The 19135-nt window shown below is 40.8% G+C and overlaps 1 protein-coding gene across 1 annotated transcript; it reads left to right on the top strand.

Moving 5' to 3' along the window:
* The first annotated feature begins 3003 nt into the window (after positions 1–3003).
* Positions 3004–14039, top strand: LOC101163414 (myosin heavy chain, fast skeletal muscle). Its single transcript, XM_023957485.2, has 41 exons — positions 3004–3068; positions 3466–3521; positions 3603–3820; positions 4220–4363; positions 4445–4601; positions 4679–4706; positions 4795–4906; positions 4988–5080; positions 5166–5229; positions 5348–5446; positions 5584–5687; positions 5786–5924; positions 6009–6127; positions 6213–6362; positions 6440–6610; positions 6704–7010; positions 7340–7413; positions 7499–7586; positions 7655–7772; positions 7880–8003; positions 8101–8237; positions 8327–8582; positions 8949–9191; positions 9278–9454; positions 9537–9682; positions 9908–9998; positions 10147–10536; positions 10609–10735; positions 10812–10930; positions 11062–11258; positions 11342–11525; positions 11620–11785; positions 11860–11984; positions 12062–12370; positions 12458–12661; positions 12742–12867; positions 12972–13142; positions 13241–13345; positions 13436–13531; positions 13642–13773; positions 13921–14039. The coding sequence occupies exons 3-41, from the start codon at positions 3617–3619 to the stop codon at positions 13930–13932; spliced, it is 5808 nt and encodes a 1935-aa protein (XP_023813253.1). The 5' UTR covers positions 3004–3068; positions 3466–3521; positions 3603–3616; the 3' UTR covers positions 13933–14039.
* The last annotated feature ends 5096 nt before the right edge of the window (positions 14040–19135 follow it).

Raw genomic sequence — 19135 nt, 5'->3', positions numbered from 1 at the left:
ATGTGTATCCTTCAAATATGTTTAAGATCTTTTTACAAGTCTTAGTTTATGAGGCCAAAAATACACTTAACTACCACTACAAAGGGAAAACAGAAGTCCAAAAACATCAGTAACACAGTTTTTATTGTATTTTTGGGCTTTACATGAATACATTTATAGAAATCATTTCTGCTTAGCAACACATGTTTAGAAGCTGGTCTGCATCCTTGCAATGTTCTGTTGGACATGTAACAGTCCGTTGCCAAGTTATGGAAGTCTGTGTCTCCGGGGACAAAAACTAATCTTTGACATATTTTCTTGGAGCAGAGAGAAGGGTGCACTTAAGCTGCAAATGACCCTTCCTCTTCTCACCCTTGGGCTTTTATGCGGTATGCCTCTCGAGTTTGCCACTGCATTTCTGTCATTCTAAAACGAACATTGTGAAAGAAGAGACGTTCCATCTAACGTGGCTTGTAAAGGAAATGCATGCCACTGTTTCTTCTGGCTCCCTTGTTTGTTCTTAAAGTTTGTACTTTTACATTTCATTGAATAGTTTACAGGATATACAAAAAGGCTAATACTTACTGGGATTGTCCAAACAGTCCTTTTGCTGCTTTTCAGTGTGTCAGCTGGAGAAAGTTCATTTTGTCTTGTGTCTAACTTATTTTAGGCCTGATGTCAGGCAAATTGTTGAGCGAGTACATGCCCATGTGGGGAGATATATAATTGGCAGTTGAACCTTTATGGGCAATATCTCATATTTAATTTTATTACAGGAATATGAGATGTGTCAGCATCATGTAACTAAAGTCCCAAAACATTTGGACACTTTTCCAAGCTGAAGCTCCCATCAGCTTAGATAGCCTGTGTAGACATGACTATGATGTAATGCCTAATATTAAGGTGATTTAATTTATATCTATTTACAGAGGGTACAAGACTGTAAGCTACAGCAAAGACTTGCATTTATTTTTCATTTCCTTAAAGTAAGAGAAGAGTTGTATCATTTAGTTAGCAAATGTCGAGCCTACTTTATAAGGTTTTTTGTCAACGTTACTTGATTTTCCCCAGTTCTCAATACAACAATCCCAAGATTTTTTATGTGTACAGTGCTACTCACTTCAATCATTTCTAGAATCAAGAACAATGTTCTCTGGAATCCTGTCCAAAACCCATTTATGCTATTCTGACAACATTCCTACAAAATAGAATAGACTTTCCTGGTCCCATGATGGGAATTCATAATGCTTTTCGAATAGATGCTCACGCGTTACTTGAAGGCAACAGCAGACCAGATCTTGGACCAAGAAGTGTGTAAAGTTTATATCCTTTTGCTGCATTGGAGTGTTTCTGTCAATTGACAAAATCAGATTTAGTAACTTGTAAATAAATGATATAAAAAACTATGTTCTTATCAAAAAATAATCAAATCTGAAAAGCAAAAGAAAAATCCGCGAAGTATTTGATGAGTCCAATTCTGCACAATGGAATTCACAAATGAGTCTTCTCCTACACTTCTACAGCGTTGTATTTTGGATATTATAAGCCTACGTACCAATTTGTTGCCAAGTCATGCAAGTCTGAGTTTCTTGGAAGGAACTGAAGTTTGATGTGGAATCTTGGAGCAGACTACGGTTTCTACTGTAGCAGTGTGATCCTTCATCTTCACACTCTATCTGTGGACTTTTATGTATGTGTGTGGTTCTGGGAGGTTACTTGGATTTCAAATGACATTGGTACCATCCTAAGAGAAAATGCTGACACTAAAAGAAACAAAATTAACTCCCTTGTATAAAAGACACATGTTGATGGACTACCCCTCTCCAACTTATCTAAAAAATATATTAAAGAAGTCATCCATTGAATAAAATACTTACACAATCTGTATTACAATGTGTTCCTTTAGATATTGTCTTATTAGAAACTAAGAACCCATCATTGCTGTTGCCCTAACTCATACTTTATCAGCTGGCATCCTTTTTGGTTTTTGTGCCGGCAGTTTTGAACCCAAATACGAGACACTTTGTTTATCTAAATGTAGTAAGACACGTAACATATACATAATCTTAAATTTAGTCAATCATATGCAATCCTTCTAAGCAGGATAACTTTGACCACAAATATTTTTATGCTCAAATGTCATTCACTCATCTGGCATTGACTAAAAAAGGTTAATGAAGGGTTTTGATTACCAAAAAAGTTACAGATTTTGATTTAAAACATAGAAGACAACATTATATATTTTAGGCATTGAAAGATATAATTACACTTTTTAGTATATTTATGGACTTTTTTTTATTGAGACCTTTCCGTTAGATGTGCAGTCAGATTATAATGTAACCTTATCATTGATAGTGGTTACTATAGTGACGCTTCTTGCTCAATGGTAAACCATCCATCTGTCATTGAAGGGATTTCAAGTGTGCAAGTGTTCTACAACTGAACACCCATGGAATTCAAACGACTTTCTGTAGCCTTGCTACCAACATTTTAAAAAGATTTTCGTTAATCGCAGAACATCTTAATTTGAACACCTTTGATTAACATTTGATTAAAATTTTTCTAAGGACAAACCATGCAATGCAAAATTCAGCAAACTGTTACTTGGTCATCCTTTTATAAGCTTGCAAGTGGTGATATTGGATATGTGAGAAGATCAGAGGCAGTAACTTCAAAGTTAAATGTATTTGTTTAGAATTGAGCATCATTTTCCTCACCATAAAAAAAACATATATTTAAAAATATAAAAATAACTTCAATAGTTAATAGGAACTTGTCCAAAAACTGTAATATAATTTCTTGTTTTTGTTTGACAATGTTTGTACAGTACTTTAGTTTTACCATTCAAATTTAAAGCTAAATGAACTTCAATTACAAGCTACATGGTCATATCAAAATACAATTTATAGTGGTAGTAACTAAGAATTATGAGTATCTCTTCCAAGAACATCGCTAACACAAAAAAAGCAACAGGATCATGAGAGTTCATGACCAAAACAAGGGAGCTGCTCCTGCTGACCAGGCACTCCCACCCTCTATAAATGAGGCAGCTTTGCATGTCTGCTTGAACTGATAGGCTCCCATCACAGGTGAGTGTATCCAGTGTGACTTCAGGTTGTTTTTTTTGGTGCCCTTCTATATCAGGTACTTGACTGAATTACCCAAACACTCCCAAATCCATGAAGTTTAAACTAAAGTATTTTAGATGGAGAAAATTCTCCCAAAAAGATTTAGAAAACTTATTTTCCTTTTTTGCTGTTCTTGTTGGTGCAATTTCAGAAAAGTTCTTACATCAGCATCACTTACACCATGAAATAGTTTAATGTTTTCCTAATGGTGAAAATAAGCCAGAAAATGTAATTTAAAAGACAGAGCAGAATAATGTAACAAAGAAAAGTGTCACTTGCTATTCTCAGTACTTTCTTATCTCTGATTGACTGGTTTAGGCATATTAAGTTATTGAAATTGTGTGTTTTATTTATGTAGCATCTAAGGAAACCAACCAGGACTGCATAATTTATTTTCTCCTAGGGTGGTCTGAGGTAACAATAAACAATATGAACAAAAATAGAAAAAAAAATGTGTTTTACATTTCCTAACCATTTTGATATTTTCTTCTTTAGTCAAAAGTGCCATCATGAGTACAGACGCAGAGATGGAGCAGTATGGCCCGGCGGCCATCTACCTCCGGAAGCCAGAGAGGGAGAGGATTGAGGCCCAGGCGGCACCTTTTGATGCCAAAACGGCCTTTTTTGTTGTTGATGCAGATGAGATGTATGTCAAGTGTAAACTAATCAAAAAGGAGGGTGGCAAAGCCACTGTGGAGACTGAAGGAGGGAAGGTAGGACAAGGTTGACTTCATTTTTTAGTATAAAAGTTTCATGAATCAGTTTTGCTATCAAGGATAAATATTATTTCTTATCTCTGTGTATCTTTCATTCTCACCTAGCTCATAAAGTTTATTAAGATCTTTGTAACTGGTTATCTATGTCTTTCTCATCAGTTATGTTAGTACCATATGCACTAAACTGAATTTATTCTAAATAAATTCAGGTAACATTATTTAACCGTTAAAACAGTATGTTTAGAAAGTTTTGAATCTTTTCTTTTTAAGTAATGTCTGTTTGCTTTGTTATCTGTGATGATACGAATTTCTTCTAAATTTCTAAGCTGGCCTATTCTTGAAAAGCGATGTGTTATATTTTTTAAGTACACCAAAACCTCTTTTTTTGTGTTTTAGACTGTCACTGTGAAAGAGGATGACATCCACCCCAGAAACCCTCCAAAGTTTGATAAGATGGAGGACATGGCCATGATGACCCACCTTAATGAGCCCTCTGTGCTGTTTAACCTCAAAGAGCGTTATGCATCATGGATGATCTACGTGAGTTTTAGTTTATTTTATAATTGCAATTGTTTGTGTTTCCATTTCAGAAAAAAAACAAAGTTTTCTTTTTTCTCATAGACCTACTCCGGATTGTTCTGCGTGGTCGTGAATCCATACAAGTGGCTTCCTGTGTATGACGCAGTCGTTGTGGGAGGATACAGAGGAAAGAAGAGGATTGAGGCTCCGCCCCATATCTTCTCCATCTCTGACAATGCCTATCAGTTCATGCTAACCGGTAAGAACAAAGAAGCCAAGGAAGCTCAAATATAATGACAATCATAACCAAAATAATACACATGTTTATGTTTTTAGATCGTGAGAACCAGTCTATCCTGATTACGTGAGTATTAGAGAAATTTAAATACAAAATATTTGTAAACTTGAGGAAACTTACTCTAAAGGCATAAAATGTGAAATGTGTACCCCAGTGGAGAATCTGGTGCAGGGAAGACTGTCAACACCAAGCGTGTCATCCAGTACTTTGCAACAATTGCTGCTCTTGGTGGAAAGAAGGAGCAGCAAAGCGCTGGAAAAATTCAGGTAAAGTCACTGAATTGGTCTGAAATTGCTGTAATGTGATTGCATGTGCATGTAATGTAAAAATATCCTGTATCCTTGCAGGGCTCGCTTGAGGATCAGATAGTTGCTGCCAACCCTCTGCTGGAGGCCTATGGTAATGCCAAGACTGTGAGGAATGACAACTCCTCCCGTTTTGTAAGTGTTTGAATCAATCTAATAGTTTGAGAATATGAGTCACTTTCTTCTTACATGCAATAATGTTTATCATTATGTTGTTCAGGGTAAATTCATCAGGATTCACTTTGGTTCCAGTGGAAAACTGGCTTCAGCTGATATTGAAACTTGTAAGTTAACAGCCTAACAAGTGGCATGAAAAACAGCCTCTATTGGTCTTTAACATGTACTTCTGTAGCTAAATTGTATTTCAGAAATACTAACTTTTTTTTAACTGGTTGATTGCAGATCTGTTGGAGAAGTCTCGTGTCACCTTCCAGTTGTCTGCTGAGAGGAGCTACCATATCTTCTACCAGCTGATGACGGGCCACAAACCTGAGCTCCTGGGTAAATTAAAGAAAAATTGTTCATGCAGTTTTACCTACATTAAGATCCGTTTAGATCCGTATGATATTGTAAAACTTGAATACATGGAAACTCAACATTTATCTTACAACCCCATAAACATTGTTTTTCTCCTTTAGAGGCTCTTCTCATCACCACCAACCCCTATGACTTCCCAATGATCAGCCAGGGTGAAATCACTGTTAAAAGCATCAATGACGTTGAGGAGTTCATTGCAACTGATGTAAAAAAAAATACTTTATACTTGTTCTTAAATTTTATTTTGAAAAATTGAGAGAGAAGACCAGAGCGATTTATTTGTACTTGTGATGTGCAATGCAGACTGCCATTGATATTTTGGGCTTTACTGCTGAGGAAAAGTTAGGCATCTACAAGCTGACTGGTGCTGTGATACATCATGGTAACATGAAGTTTAAGCAGAAGCAGCGAGAGGAGCAGGCAGAACCTGACGGCACTGAGGGTAACTGTCAAACTACCACTGTTCTCATAATGACAAAGATAAAAAAGAAATTATTATTCACACATTTATTTCTCTTTTCTTCAGTGGCTGATAAAATCGCCTACCTGATGGGTATGAACTCAGCTGACATGCTGAAAGCTCTGTGCTACCCAAGAGTCAAGGTTGGAAATGAGATGGTCACCAAAGGTCAGACCGTCCCACAGGTAATTATGAAAATAAAACGTGGCCATGGAAAATAAATATACTGAATATCAAAATGATACTATTCGTGTTCTTTTTTTTTTGTAGGTCAACAATGCTGTCAGTGCTCTGTGCAAGTCTGTCTATGAGAAAATGTTCTTGTGGATGGTCATCCGCATCAACGAGATGTTGGACACAAAGCAGCCAAGACAGTTCTTCATTGGAGTGCTGGACATTGCTGGATTTGAGATCTTTGATGTGAGTTGCAGCTGAGAAGATTTAAAAAAATGCAAGAATTCAAGCTGATTGAAATGTTCTCCTACATTTACTTACAGTTCAACAGCTTGGAGCAGCTCTGCATCAACTACACCAATGAGAAACTGCAACAGTTTTTCAACCACACCATGTTTGTCCTGGAGCAAGAGGAGTACAAGAAAGAAGGCATTGAATGGGAGTTTATTGACTTTGGCATGGACTTGGCTGCCTGCATTGAGCTTATTGAGAAGGTGATGAACCATATAATTACTTGTGTTTTTAGATCAACAAAGTTGAGGGGGAGGTGTTCAGCTATTTTAACATGAACTATTACTTCTTCCAAGCCAATGGGCATCTTCTCCATCCTTGAAGAGGAGTGCATGTTCCCCAAGGCTTCTGATACAACTTTCAAGAACAAGCTGCATGATCAGCATCTTGGCAAGACCAAGGCTTTTGAGAAGCCTAAACCTGCAAAGGGAAAAGCTGAAGCTCACTTCTCGCTGGTTCATTATGCTGGAACAGTGGATTACAACATCACTGGCTGGCTGGACAAGAACAAGGACCCACTGAACGACTCAGTGGTGCAGCTCTACCAGAAGTCTTCAAACAAACTGCTGGCCTTCCTCTATGCGGCCCATGCATCAGCTGAAGGTAAGAGTAATGTATTCTATTTTAACCAGTTCTAAATAGTAGAAACAGCTGGAATGCAAACCAATACTTTTCTAAACATTTGCTGGTGGAATTTTGTCCTTACAAATAAATGTTAGAGATTTTTCTATTAATTTAATTTATCTTATACACATGATTTGATATGGTTATGAATGAGAAAAATATGCAATAGATTTGTTGTTAATGTCAGGCACTTGAAAAGTAAATATACGGTAATCTTTTGTACTAGATTCATTCTATCAAGCTTTCATGTTTCTTTCTGTCAAGAATCTTGAAATTCCTAACACAATAATCCTTGACCAATCCATTAGATGCTGCTGGTGGTAGCAAGAAGGGTGGTAAGAAGAAGGGTGGCTCCTTCCAGACTGTCTCTGCTCTTTTCAGGGTATGTCTGCTAATATGAGTTTTGAGAGAGAGGACATTTAGTTTGTATAAATAATTTAATGACCTGTTATGTTCTGTCTCCACAGGAGAACTTGGCCAAACTGATGACAAACTTGAGGAGCACTCATCCCCACTTTGTGCGTTGCCTGATTCCAAACGAGTCAAAGACTCCAGGTTAAAAGGCTACAGTGCTAATGTTTTACATAATTATTTTAAGGATATAGTAATTATATTTTTTTCAGGTCTTATGGAGAACTTCTTGGTCATCCACCAGCTGAGGTGTAATGGTGTGCTGGAGGGTATCAGAATCTGCAGAAAGGGTTTCCCCAGCAGAATTCTCTATGGTGACTTCAAGCAGAGGTAAACGCAGTTTTCACTGAAGGATGTGATTTAAAATAAATATACAACTTAGCAAATTAACATAAATTAGGAAGGAATACGTGGATAAATCTACTTTTATCTTACAGATACAAAGTATTGAATGCCAGTGTCATCCCTGAGGGACAGTTCATTGACAACAAGAAAGCTTCAGAGAAGCTGCTTGGCTCTATTGATGTTGACCACACTCAGTACAAGTTTGGACACACTAAGGTGTCATTTATAGAAATGTCATAGTTTTTTTTTGCAAAAGCACGGAGCAATTCATGTGCGGACTTAAATATACTGTGTTGTTCGATGTCAATCTCAGGTGTTCTTCAAAGCTGGTCTGCTGGGTCAGTTGGAAGAGATGAGAGATGAGAAACTGGCTTCACTGGTGACCATGACTCAGGCTCTCTGCAGAGGATACGTTATGAGGAAGGAGTTTGTTAAGATGATGGAGAGGAGGTAGGAGCAATGAATATTTTATTTAGATAATAAAGGATACAATGGAGAAGTTTGAAAAAAACATTTACTTTTTGCATTTATGCAAACAGAGAATCTATCTTCGCCATCCAATACAACATCCGTTCCTTCATGAATGTGAAGAACTGGCCATGGCTCAAACTCTACTTCAAGATCAAGCCTCTTCTGAAGAGCGCTGAGACTGAAAAGGAGCTGCAGGAGATGAAAGGAAACTATGAGAAGATGAAAACAGACCTGGCTGCTGCTCTGGCCAAGAAGAAGGAACTGGAGGAGAAAATGGTTTCTCTGCTGCAGGAGAAAAATGATCTGCAGCTTCAAGTGTCTGCTGTAAGTTAGAAGTAGTTGTGTGTAGGATGTTAAACATAGTTAATAAATATGTTGATTAAGACTCTCAATCATCCAGGATGATTCCATCATAGTAGTAGGATTAGGGGTTGTCATCTGGACTTAGTTTTTTGGATAAGAGGTGAAATGTCTTCATCTTTAAAAAAACTAAGTCCAGATGACAACCCCTAAACCAAATACAAGTAATATATATACAATATAATAGTTAACAAATCCAAATGAAATATTAATGCTTTTAAATTGATAAGAGCATATTAATGCTTATTAATGCTTTTCACTTTTAACTAAATATAAATGCTTTTTACCTTTTGTTGTAGTAACATCCACTTCACTTGTCTGTAAGCATAGGAAGTAGAGAATCTCTCAGATGCTGAGGAAAGGTGCGAGGGACTCATTAAGAGTAAAATCCAGCTGGAGGCCAAACTCAAAGAGACCACTGAGAGACTGGAGGATGAAGAGGAAATCAATGCTGAGCTGACTGCTAAGAAGAGGAAGCTGGAGGATGAATGTTCTGAACTGAAGAAGGACATTGATGACTTGGAGCTCACCCTGGCTAAAGTGGAGAAGGAGAAACATGCCACTGAAAATAAGGTTAATGTCAAACTATCTATACATTACAGACAAATGTTATGTAATTTTATTTTAATTTAAAAAGTGACCTTTTATGGTACTCTAAGGTGAAAAACCTGACTGAGGAAATGGCTTCTCAAGATGAGTCCATTGCAAAGTTGACCAAGGAGAAGAAAGCCCTCCAAGAGGCCCATCAACAAACACTGGATGATCTCCAGGCAGAGGAAGACAAAGTCAACACTCTGACCAAAGCCAAGACCAAGCTGGAACAGCAAGTGGATGATGTAAGAAAAAAACACATTTTTGAATTTTCCCAAAGGACAATGTGTAAAAAAAGTATAACAATGAAATATCTTCATCCGGTAGCTTGAAGGTTCATTGGAACAAGAGAAGAAGCTCCGCATGGATCTTGAGAGAGCCAAGAGGAAGCTGGAAGGAGATCTGAAACTAGCCCAGGAATCCATAATGGATCTGGAAAATGACAAGCAGCAGTCTGATGAAAAGATCAAGAAGTATGATAATACATTTTAATTACTTAGATAAATAAAACCTAAAAACAGTTTTTATCCGCTTTGAGAAGTTTTTAAAAGTTTGTCCATATATCTTTTTAAGAAGATATAAAGAGTCATTTTTCATAAAACTACAATGTTACTTTCATGCATTGCATTTCAAACAAACACATTAGGAAATACTTCAAGACTGTCAATAAAGTCCATTTTTAATTTCATTGTGAACAGGAAGGACTTTGAAATCAGTCAACTTCTTAGCAAGATTGAGGACGAACAATCCCTTGGTGCTCAGCTTCAGAAGAAGATCAAGGAACTCCAGGTACGATTTCTGCAGCCAATCTTGGCTGTTATGTGGGTCATTTTAACAGACTTTCTACTTATGAAAAATATGGATACTTTTGTTCTCAAAGTTTTAATTGTTGTTTTGAAAGACACCTTGAACATATTTATGTGGACTTTAATTTTAGGCTCGTATTGAGGAGCTGGAAGAGGAGATTGAGGCTGAGAGAGCTGCTCGGGCCAAAGTAGAGAAGCAGAGAGCTGATCTCTCCAGAGAGCTTGAGGAGATCAGTGAGAGGCTTGAAGAAGCTGGAGGGGCAACATCTGCTCAGATTGAGATGAACAAGAAGCGGGAAGCTGAGTTCCAGAAGCTGAGGAGAGATCTTGAAGAGTCCACACTGCAGCATGAAGCTACTGCAGCAGCTCTCCGCAAGAAGCAGGCCGACAGCGTTGCAGAGCTGGGAGAACAGATCGACAACCTGCAGCGTGTCAAGCAGAAGCTGGAGAAGGAGAAGAGCGAGTACAAGATGGAGATTGATGATCTCAGCAGCAACATGGAAGCTGTTGCTAAATCAAAGGTTTTCTTTGTTCAATCTTTTAAATGTTCTTTGTCAACATATAATTTCTAAACTAAACACATAATTTTTAAGGGCAACTTGGAGAAAATGTGCAGAACTCTTGAGGACCAGCTGAGTGAGCTCAAGGCAAAAAATGATGAAAACATTCGGCAACTGAATGACCTGAATGCACAGAGGGCAAGACTTCAGACCGAAAATGGTCAGTCACTTGACACAGAAAAAAAGTCCCTTTTTGGATAATTTCAATTAATATTCTTTTACTTTTAAATTTCTAGGGGAATTTTCTCGCCAGCTTGAAGAGAAAGAAGCTCTAGTTTCTCAGCTGACCAGAGGCAAACAGGCCTTCACTCAGCAGATTGAGGAGCTGAAGAGACAAGTGGAGGAGGAAGTGAAGGCATGACCATTTTACACTTTACTACGGTGTTAAAAAAATTAAAAATTAAACCAAAAGTAAAGTCTACAGATAAACCACTACCACCATTTTTGCAGAACATGAGATAGTAAAAAAAATGTCTGTTTTGTCAGGCCAAGAACGCTCTGGCTCATGCTGTCCAGTCAGCCCGTCATGACTGTGATCTGCTCAGAGAGCAGTTTGAGGAGGAGCAGGAGGCCAAGGCTGAGCTGCAGAGAGGAATGTCCAAGGCCAACAGTGAGGTGGCTCAGTGGAGAACCAAATATGAAACTGATGCCATCCAGCGCACTGAGGAACTGGAGGAGTCCAAGTTAGTCAAAGCATTACATCATTTCATCAAACTATTCTGTTTCTTACTTCTTTTAAAACATTCACTCCATCCATTTGCTGCAGGAAAAAGCTTGCCCAGCGCCTGCAGGAGGCTGAGGAGTCCATTGAGGCTGTGAACTCCAAGTGTGCCTCTCTGGAGAAGACCAAGCAGAGGCTGCAGGGTGAAGTGGAGGACCTCATGATTGATGTGGAGAGAGCTAATGCTCTTGCTGCAAACCTGGACAAGAAACAGAGAAACTTTGACAAGGTACCATGTTCATCTGACAGTTAAAAAAAGTAAAACATGTTGGGAAGATACACTTACTTTAGTAACAAACCTGCAACCAATGGATAACCTGTAGGTCCTGGCAGAATGGAAGCAGAAGTATGAGGAGAGCCAGGCAGAGCTTGAAGGAGCTCAAAAAGAGGCTCGCTCTCTCAGCACAGAACTGTTCAAGATGAAGAACTCCTACGAGGAGGCCCTGGATCAGCTGGAGACCATGAAGAGGGAGAACAAGAACCTGCAGCGTATGCTCCTATACCTTCTTTACACCATTTTCATGGACAGATTTCTAAAAAAATTCATTTTCTATGTATCTTAGAGGAGATCTCAGATCTGACTGAACAGCTTGGTGAGACTGGAAAGAGCATCCATGAGCTGGAGAAAGCCAAAAAGTCTGTGGAGACAGAAAAGAGTGAAATTCAGACTGCTTTGGAGGAAGCTGAGGTACTAATTTAAGAAAATCCTAAATTAAAAGTCGCAATTGTCTTCAAGTAATTTATTTGAACCTAAATTATCTCAAGGGCACTCTGGAGCACGAGGAAGCCAAAATTCTCAGAGTACAGCTTGAGCTCAACCAGGTCAAAGGTGAGATTGACAGGAAGCTGGCAGAAAAGGACGAGGAGATGGAACAGATCAAGAGGAACAGCCAGAGGGTGATTGAATCCATGCAGAGTACTCTTGATGCTGAGGTCAGGAGCAGAAATGATGCCCTGAGAGTCAAGAAGAAGATGGAGGGAGACCTGAATGAGATGGAGATTCAGCTCAGCCATGCCAACAGGCAGGCTGCTGAGGCCCAGAAACAACTCAGGAATGTTCAGGGACAACTCAAGGTGAGTTTGAAGACACTTTAAGTGCATTCAAGTGTTCATAGAATAGAAAATGAGTTGTGTCTCTCTAACCTTTATTGTTGTTTTCAGGATGCCCAGCTGCACCTTGATGATGCTCTGAGAGCACAGGAGGACATGAAGGAACAGGTTGCCATGGTGGAGCGCAGGAATGGTCTGATGTTGGCTGAGATTGAGGAGCTGAGAGCCGCTCTGGAACAGACAGAGAGAGGACGTAAAGTGGCTGAACAGGAGCTGGTGGATGCCAGTGAACGTGTCGGACTGCTTCACTCTCAGGTTAATATTCTATTTTTGAAAAACTCAACTACAGTTTCTAGAAACGAAAAATGGAATAAATGGTCTGTTCCTCTTTTCAGAATACCAGTCTTCTGAACACCAAAAAGAAGTTGGAGTCTGATCTTGTCCAGGTTCAGGGTGAAGTGGATGATGCTATTCAAGAAGCAAGAAATGCAGAAGAGAAAGCCAAGAAGGCCATTACTGATGTAAACCATTTTTATTTTGTATTTTTCATTATTTCAAGATATTTTAAAAAAGCTCTAGTTTTTTCCTGCTTAGTCTTATATTTTCATCCTACTTCTCAATATAGGCTGCCATGATGGCTGAGGAGCTAAAGAAGGAGCAGGACACCAGCTCTCATCTGGAGAGGATGAAGAAGAACCTGGAGGTCACAGTGAAGGACCTGCAGCACCGTCTGGATGAAGCTGAGAACCTGGCTATGAAGGGTGGAAAGAAGCAGCTCCAGAAACTGGAGTCTAGGGTATGAGATTAAAATGATTTGTGTTTTTGTTAAATAAACAATGGAAAAGATTGTACCCTAAATAGAAGCAAAACATTTTTTTAATTATCTATATACAGGTGCGTGAGCTGGAGAGTGAAGTTGAATCTGAGCAGAGACGTGGAGCCGATGCAATCAAAGGAGTTCGCAAATACGAGAGGAGAGTGAAGGAGCTCACTTATCAGGTACATAGTTAGTTTTACAACAACAAAAAATAAAAAATATTTTCATGTGTAGTACTGAAATTGTCTTTTTTCAATCTTTTATTGATCCAGACCGAGGAGGACAAAAAGAATGTGAACAGGCTTCAGGATCTGGTTGACAAGCTGCAGCTTAAAGTCAAGGGGTATAAGAGACAGGCTGAGGAGGCTGTAAGTTAAATACTGTTTTATCCCATCTGAAGAATTGATACATACTCAAACTTAAGTTTTAGAAGGTAAGTGTGGGTAAAGTTCATAATTTGTTTATGTAAACTACACAGGAAGAGCAGGCCAACACCCACATGTCCAGGCTCAGAAAGGTACAGCATGAGCTGGAAGAAGCTCAGGAGCGTGCTGACATTGCTGAGTCCCAGGTCAACAAGCTGAGAGCCAAGAGCCGTGACACTGGAAAGGTAATTTATAGTAATAATTAAACTTCTATATCTTGACAAACTTCTACATAAGTAATATATAACAAGTAAATTAACCAATAATACTGTAAGATTGACTAAAATTACGAATTCTGGTTACTAAATAATTATTTTTATGCTTTTTTACAGTCTGAAGAGTGAGAGACAACATCTGTTTGGAACACTTTGGCAGAGGTCATAAAATATGAACCAGCTGTTGATTTGTCCTCAAACATTGTCTTTTAATAAATAGTTAGCTAACTAAAAAATCTTTCTGCCTCATGTTGTTGTTGTGGTTTTTCATGGATTTTAAACATTCCCTTTTTGAAAAAAAATAGAACTTTATTCAAAATTATGTTCATTCATTAAAAAACACATGACTTCCAGCTCCAGGACAAGATCGACTTCTTTTTGGCTGAAACTATTTCACACCTCATATCTTGTCTTGGTAGATACAGTGGTATGAGAAAGTTTGGGCACCCCTGATAATTTTCAAGATTTTTCTTCATAAATCATTGATTGTTCAGATCATCAATTTCAGTTAAATATATCATATAGCAGATGAACACAGTGATATTTGAGAAGTGAAATGAAGTTTATTGGATGTAAAGAAACTGTGCAATAATTTTTCAAACACAAATAAGAAGGTGCTTAAATTTGGGCACCCCAACAGAAACATGCCATCAATATTTAGTAGATCCTCTTTTTGCAGAAATGACAGCCTCCTAAAATATTATTTCACAACCCCAATGCATCAGTCAGAACTAATAGACAGACTTCCAACAGGTTTTTTCCTTGGAAGAGGAACCAGACAGGGTTGCCTACTCTTTTCCTCTTTTTTTTGCTATATTTATTGAGCCTCTAGCTGCAGCAATACGACAGAATGAGAGCATTAAAGGAATTAAAACCAAACACAGCCATCATAAAATTAGTCTCTATGCAGATGACATATTACTGTTTTTAAACAATTCCCATTCTGTAAATGAAACAGCAACAATTATTAATGAATTCTCCTCCATGTCTGACTACTCAATTAATTGGAATAAATCTGTTTTATTACCACTGAACTGTAATGCGGAGCAAAAACTCATAATACCAGTCAAATCAGGCAATGTCAAATATTTAGGTATTTAGTTTTCCCCCAAATGAACCCAGAATTTTTGCCCAGAACTGCTGCAGCTAAACCACACCGCATTACTTAAAAAGCCTACAGGACGATCTAACCCGCTGGGTCAACCTGCCTCTGTCCCTCAAGGGAAAGGTAGCCACGGTTTAAATGAAAATCTTTCCCAAAGTTAATTGTCTTTTCTCAATGATCCCCACACAACCGCCACTAAAATGGTTCAAAACATTAGACTCATCCATTATAGGCTTTTTATGGAACAATAAACCTGCAAGAATTAGTCTAAAATCTTTATAAACTGCAAAAAGGTGTGGAGGCTTTGAATGACCTAACTCCTACAAATACTTTCTTGCAAATAGATTACAATACATCTTAAAATGCTTAAAAAAATAATTCAGAAACCAACTCACGGTTAGACTGAGAACAGATGTTATGTGGAAAGATCAACCTGTCAGATATGCCTTTTATTAGCCAATCATTTAAAAAACAGGACTTACCCCCTTCCTCATATGACCTCATATTAGGGTGAGGGGGTGGGGGGTCTAGCCTGCGATGCGCCTTGGGGGGGGGCTACTTGGCAGTGGCCCCCCTCCTATGGTTGCCGTATGGAGTGGGCCCCCCCTCTTTCGGTTTTATTTGCACCTTAGACATGTAGGGTCCTTGGTAGGGGGGGTGCTTGGACATCACTGCAAGCAAGCAGCAGATGTCCTCCTGGCACCCTACCCGCCAATTTTAACCGCACCTTAGACATTTAGGGCCCCTTGGTGTGGAGGGTGAGGGGACATCACTGTGAGTAATCAGGAGATGTCCCCTTAGTGCCCTACTCGCCAATTTTAACTGCACCCCCCTTAGTACACACACCCCTCCCCCTTCAATATATACATTCAAACATAAACACACACACATGCACACAAACACCCTCTCAAACACCCATACACGCACACACATTTTACAAGGAAGGTGGGACCTGGGTCCATCTGTCCCCTACCCCTTCCCTGGTGGGGGGTGCGGGCCCCTTGGCGATGGCGGCCGTGTCCCTTGGGTGCCGGCTCCCTGGGCCCGGCGGTGCTCTCTCCGCACGGTGGGGGGGTTCATATTACACCTGAGCCGGGGGTGTTCGTGTCCCTGGGGGGAGGGTCCTGGTCCTTGCCCCTGGGCGCTGGGCCCCGCCAAACTTCCAACATGGCCGAGCATGGTCGGGCCATATTTATAACACCCCTTGTGGGCCGCCCTTTTTTCCCCGGGGTTCCCCCCTCCTGGGCGGGGGCGGCGGGCCCCTGCCTTGCTCCTACCTGGACCAACCGTGGGCCGGGTGGGTGGCTGCCTGGAGTGCGGAGCGGGTCTCCCTTGGGGGGTCCTGGCTCGTACCTGGGGTCGGGGCGGGGGGATGCCCGGAACTCCTGGGTGGTGGTGGGGTGCTCGTCTGGGGCTGTGGGCGTCCCTCTCCGGTGGGGCCCTGCGTTGGGCTCTTCCGGCGCGGCGGGGGGGCTGCTTTCCTGGCTGGGCTGGGGCGGCGCTCTCTTTCCCTCCGCGCCTCCCTGCTCTCTGGCTCTGGGGGCCTCGCGGCGGTCCTGCTGGCCCTGGCCTGGGTGGCGGTCTTGGTCGCCCGGGGGGCGGTTGTTCCCTGCCTGTTCCCGTATGGCGTTGGGGGAATTCCGGCTGCCGCTGCTGCTGCGGCGGGGGTCTGGGTGTGGGGGTGGCTGGGCGCTCCTCCTCCTTCTTTTCACATTCCACCATCCATTTTAGAAGAACATAAACACTCACTTGAGCACAGGTGTTAGCTCACCTTTGCACTAATAGTTTGCATGATTGAATGAATGAAAGATTTCACACTAGTTGGTTTAAAGGCATAGGTATGCGTTCGTGAACACTATCTGTTTTGTGTACATGTTGACATGTGGACATTCTTGCAGCTAGCAGGTGTGTTTATAATATTTGAGTGTGTGTGAACAGGCCCCGCCCTTTTTGTACTACATTTGAACCGTACCATAATGATTAACAACCAGTAAACTTGTTGCTTTATGCTGCTTCATGGTCTTACCCCCCTTCCCCTCCTATTATCACCCTCCTACCCCCCCCTCTCTCTAACGTCCCTCTCTCTTCTTTCCCTCTTTCCTTTTCCGTCCGGTCCAACACCAAAGATTTTCAAACATGATTGAAATGAATAAAGTTTGGCCTCAATTACAAAAGGGGGTTATTCAGACATACCTTTGGTTTGTCTGAAGATTAATAACCCCTCTTGTTAAAATAAAATATGTCCAACACAAGAGGCCCTCAGCTCTCATCTGTTTGCCTAGCTGTTGGACAGGACAAGTTTAAAAAAACAAAAAACAAAAAAAAAACAGGACTGCTTCCAAAGTATTAATATAAACGCCACTTTAACAGCCTGGTGGGAATGTCTCAAAATATCAAACCGTGCAAAATTACACCCATCTGGAACAAACCCGACATCCTCATAAACAAAAAAATTGATACACTTCCTAGCTTGTCGAGGTGGGGGCGTAACATTACCTGAGCCCTAAATTATTGATAGAAATTTCATAACACCCCAGGAACTAAAAGACAAACATGGAATTAATAACTTCTTGGAATATCAGCAACTTAAATCTGTTATTACTAAAAAGTTCAAATACAAAGACAACTGTCGTTATTTTCGAGACTTCGAGACAGACCCATATGCTGGAACCCGGAAGGAAAACAGGAGAGATTTATGGTAAGTAATTTGGTTTATTTTCTTGCAGGATGTTTCCCAAGGACATGGGTCTTCGGCTTGATGCAGCAGGTGAGTAGCTCATGACGTGGCGTGGCTGGAGGGTTTCTCTGTTTGCTGTGAAGGCTGAGCAGGCATGAACAGCAGACGTGGCGAGTGTGGTTTGTTTGGACAGGTACGGAGGTAATCCCAGGTAACACTCATGGTGAAATAATCCTGGAAGTGAGGTGTAAAACAAAGTTACTTGACAAGAATAATTCAATGGCTAAAACATGAGTGACCTGACAAGCACCATGGAGGAGCAACAAACTGGCAATGAATGCTGGAGCTGGATCTCCTTAAGACTGCTGGAGGTTGATGAGTTGAGTGAATACAGCTGGGAATCCTCAGGAGCAGAGTAGAGAGGGGAGGGGGAGGAGAGCTGCCAGAGGCACCATGACAACAACGATTTAAAGCCACCAGAAGTAGTTACCTCTCTGATTCATTTTTCAATGAATAAAACTCTCTCCAAAATATACAAACTCTTGTGCAACCTAGATGATTATATTCCACTTCCGAAAACAAAATGTGATGCAGATTTGAGCATCAGCACAGATGAAAGCTTCTGGTCAGAACTTTGTCTAAACAAACTTGCAGCTAATCCAGTTCAAAACTCCCCACAGGATTTATTAAACTGGACAGATGATGTTCAAGATGGGTCTCAGTAACTCAGACATTTGTGAGCACTGTGATAGTAATCTACCCGACAGTAACATGCATGCACTGTGGTTCTGCAAACCTGTCTAGGCTCTCTGGCAACAGGTATGTGCCGATCTATCAGTCTGGCTTAAAGTTTCAATCACGGCTTCACGGTCACTTTGCGTGCTTGGTGACATGAGTGCCATCAATAAAGAAGGAGGATTAGTATCTATCATTTTCATGACTTTTTGTATTGCTAAAAAAACAATTTTAATAAACTGGAAAAACAAGAAAAATATTAATGTAAGTCAATCTGCTGTTTGATCATATCAGCTTGGAAAAAAATGTCAGCCCAAAGTTCAAGTAACCTTGAAAGAATTCAGTCTCTCTGGTCTCCCAACTCCATGACTTCGGGGGTGGGGGGCCTGGTCGTCGCTGCTTCTTGTCTGTCTGCCGTGGTTAGGGGGTGGGGGTCGGGGCCTTCCGGTGCCTTATGGGGGGCAGTGGGGACTCCGTTAGTTGGGTGGTCGGGTCCTGTGCCGGGGTGGGGCGGGCTGGGATGATGCGCGGTCTTCCGGGCTTGGTGTGTGTGTGTGTGTGTGTGTGTGTGGGGGGGTGTTGAGTGGTGGTCTGGCTTGGCTTGGGGGGTGGTCTTTTTGACTGTCCTGGGGGGTTGGCGTGGGGCCCTGCTTGGGGGGGGGGGGGGGGGGGGTCCCAGTGGTGCTGTATGGGCTGCACCTGGGGCTGGGGTCACCCCTTAGCCAGGGAAGGAGTGTATTGTATTGGTGTGTATCAGTACGGGACCTTGGAGGTTTGACGGGTCGGGGTCTCCTCTGAGGCAACCAGCGGTCGCC

The sequence above is a fragment of the Oryzias latipes genome, chromosome 8 (genome assembly GCF_053564925.1).
Source record: "Oryzias latipes strain Hd-rR chromosome 8, Olatipes_Hd-rR_3.1".
NCBI classification, from domain to species: domain Eukaryota; kingdom Metazoa; phylum Chordata; class Actinopteri; order Beloniformes; family Adrianichthyidae; genus Oryzias; species Oryzias latipes.
This window is presented reverse-complemented; position numbering and strand designations above follow the sequence as displayed.

Coding starts and splice junctions, on each gene's coding strand:
- LOC101163414 (XM_023957485.2), top strand. CDS start 3,617: ATGAGTACAGACGCAGAGATGGAGCAGTATGGCCCGGCGGCCATCTAC. Junction 6,128..6,212: donor AAGGTCAGACCGTCCCACAG/GTAATTATGAAA, acceptor TTTTTTTTGTAG/GTCAACAATGCTGTCAGTGC. Junction 10,931..11,061: donor AAGTGGAGGAGGAAGTGAAG/GCATGACCATTT, acceptor CTGTTTTGTCAG/GCCAAGAACGCTCTGGCTCA.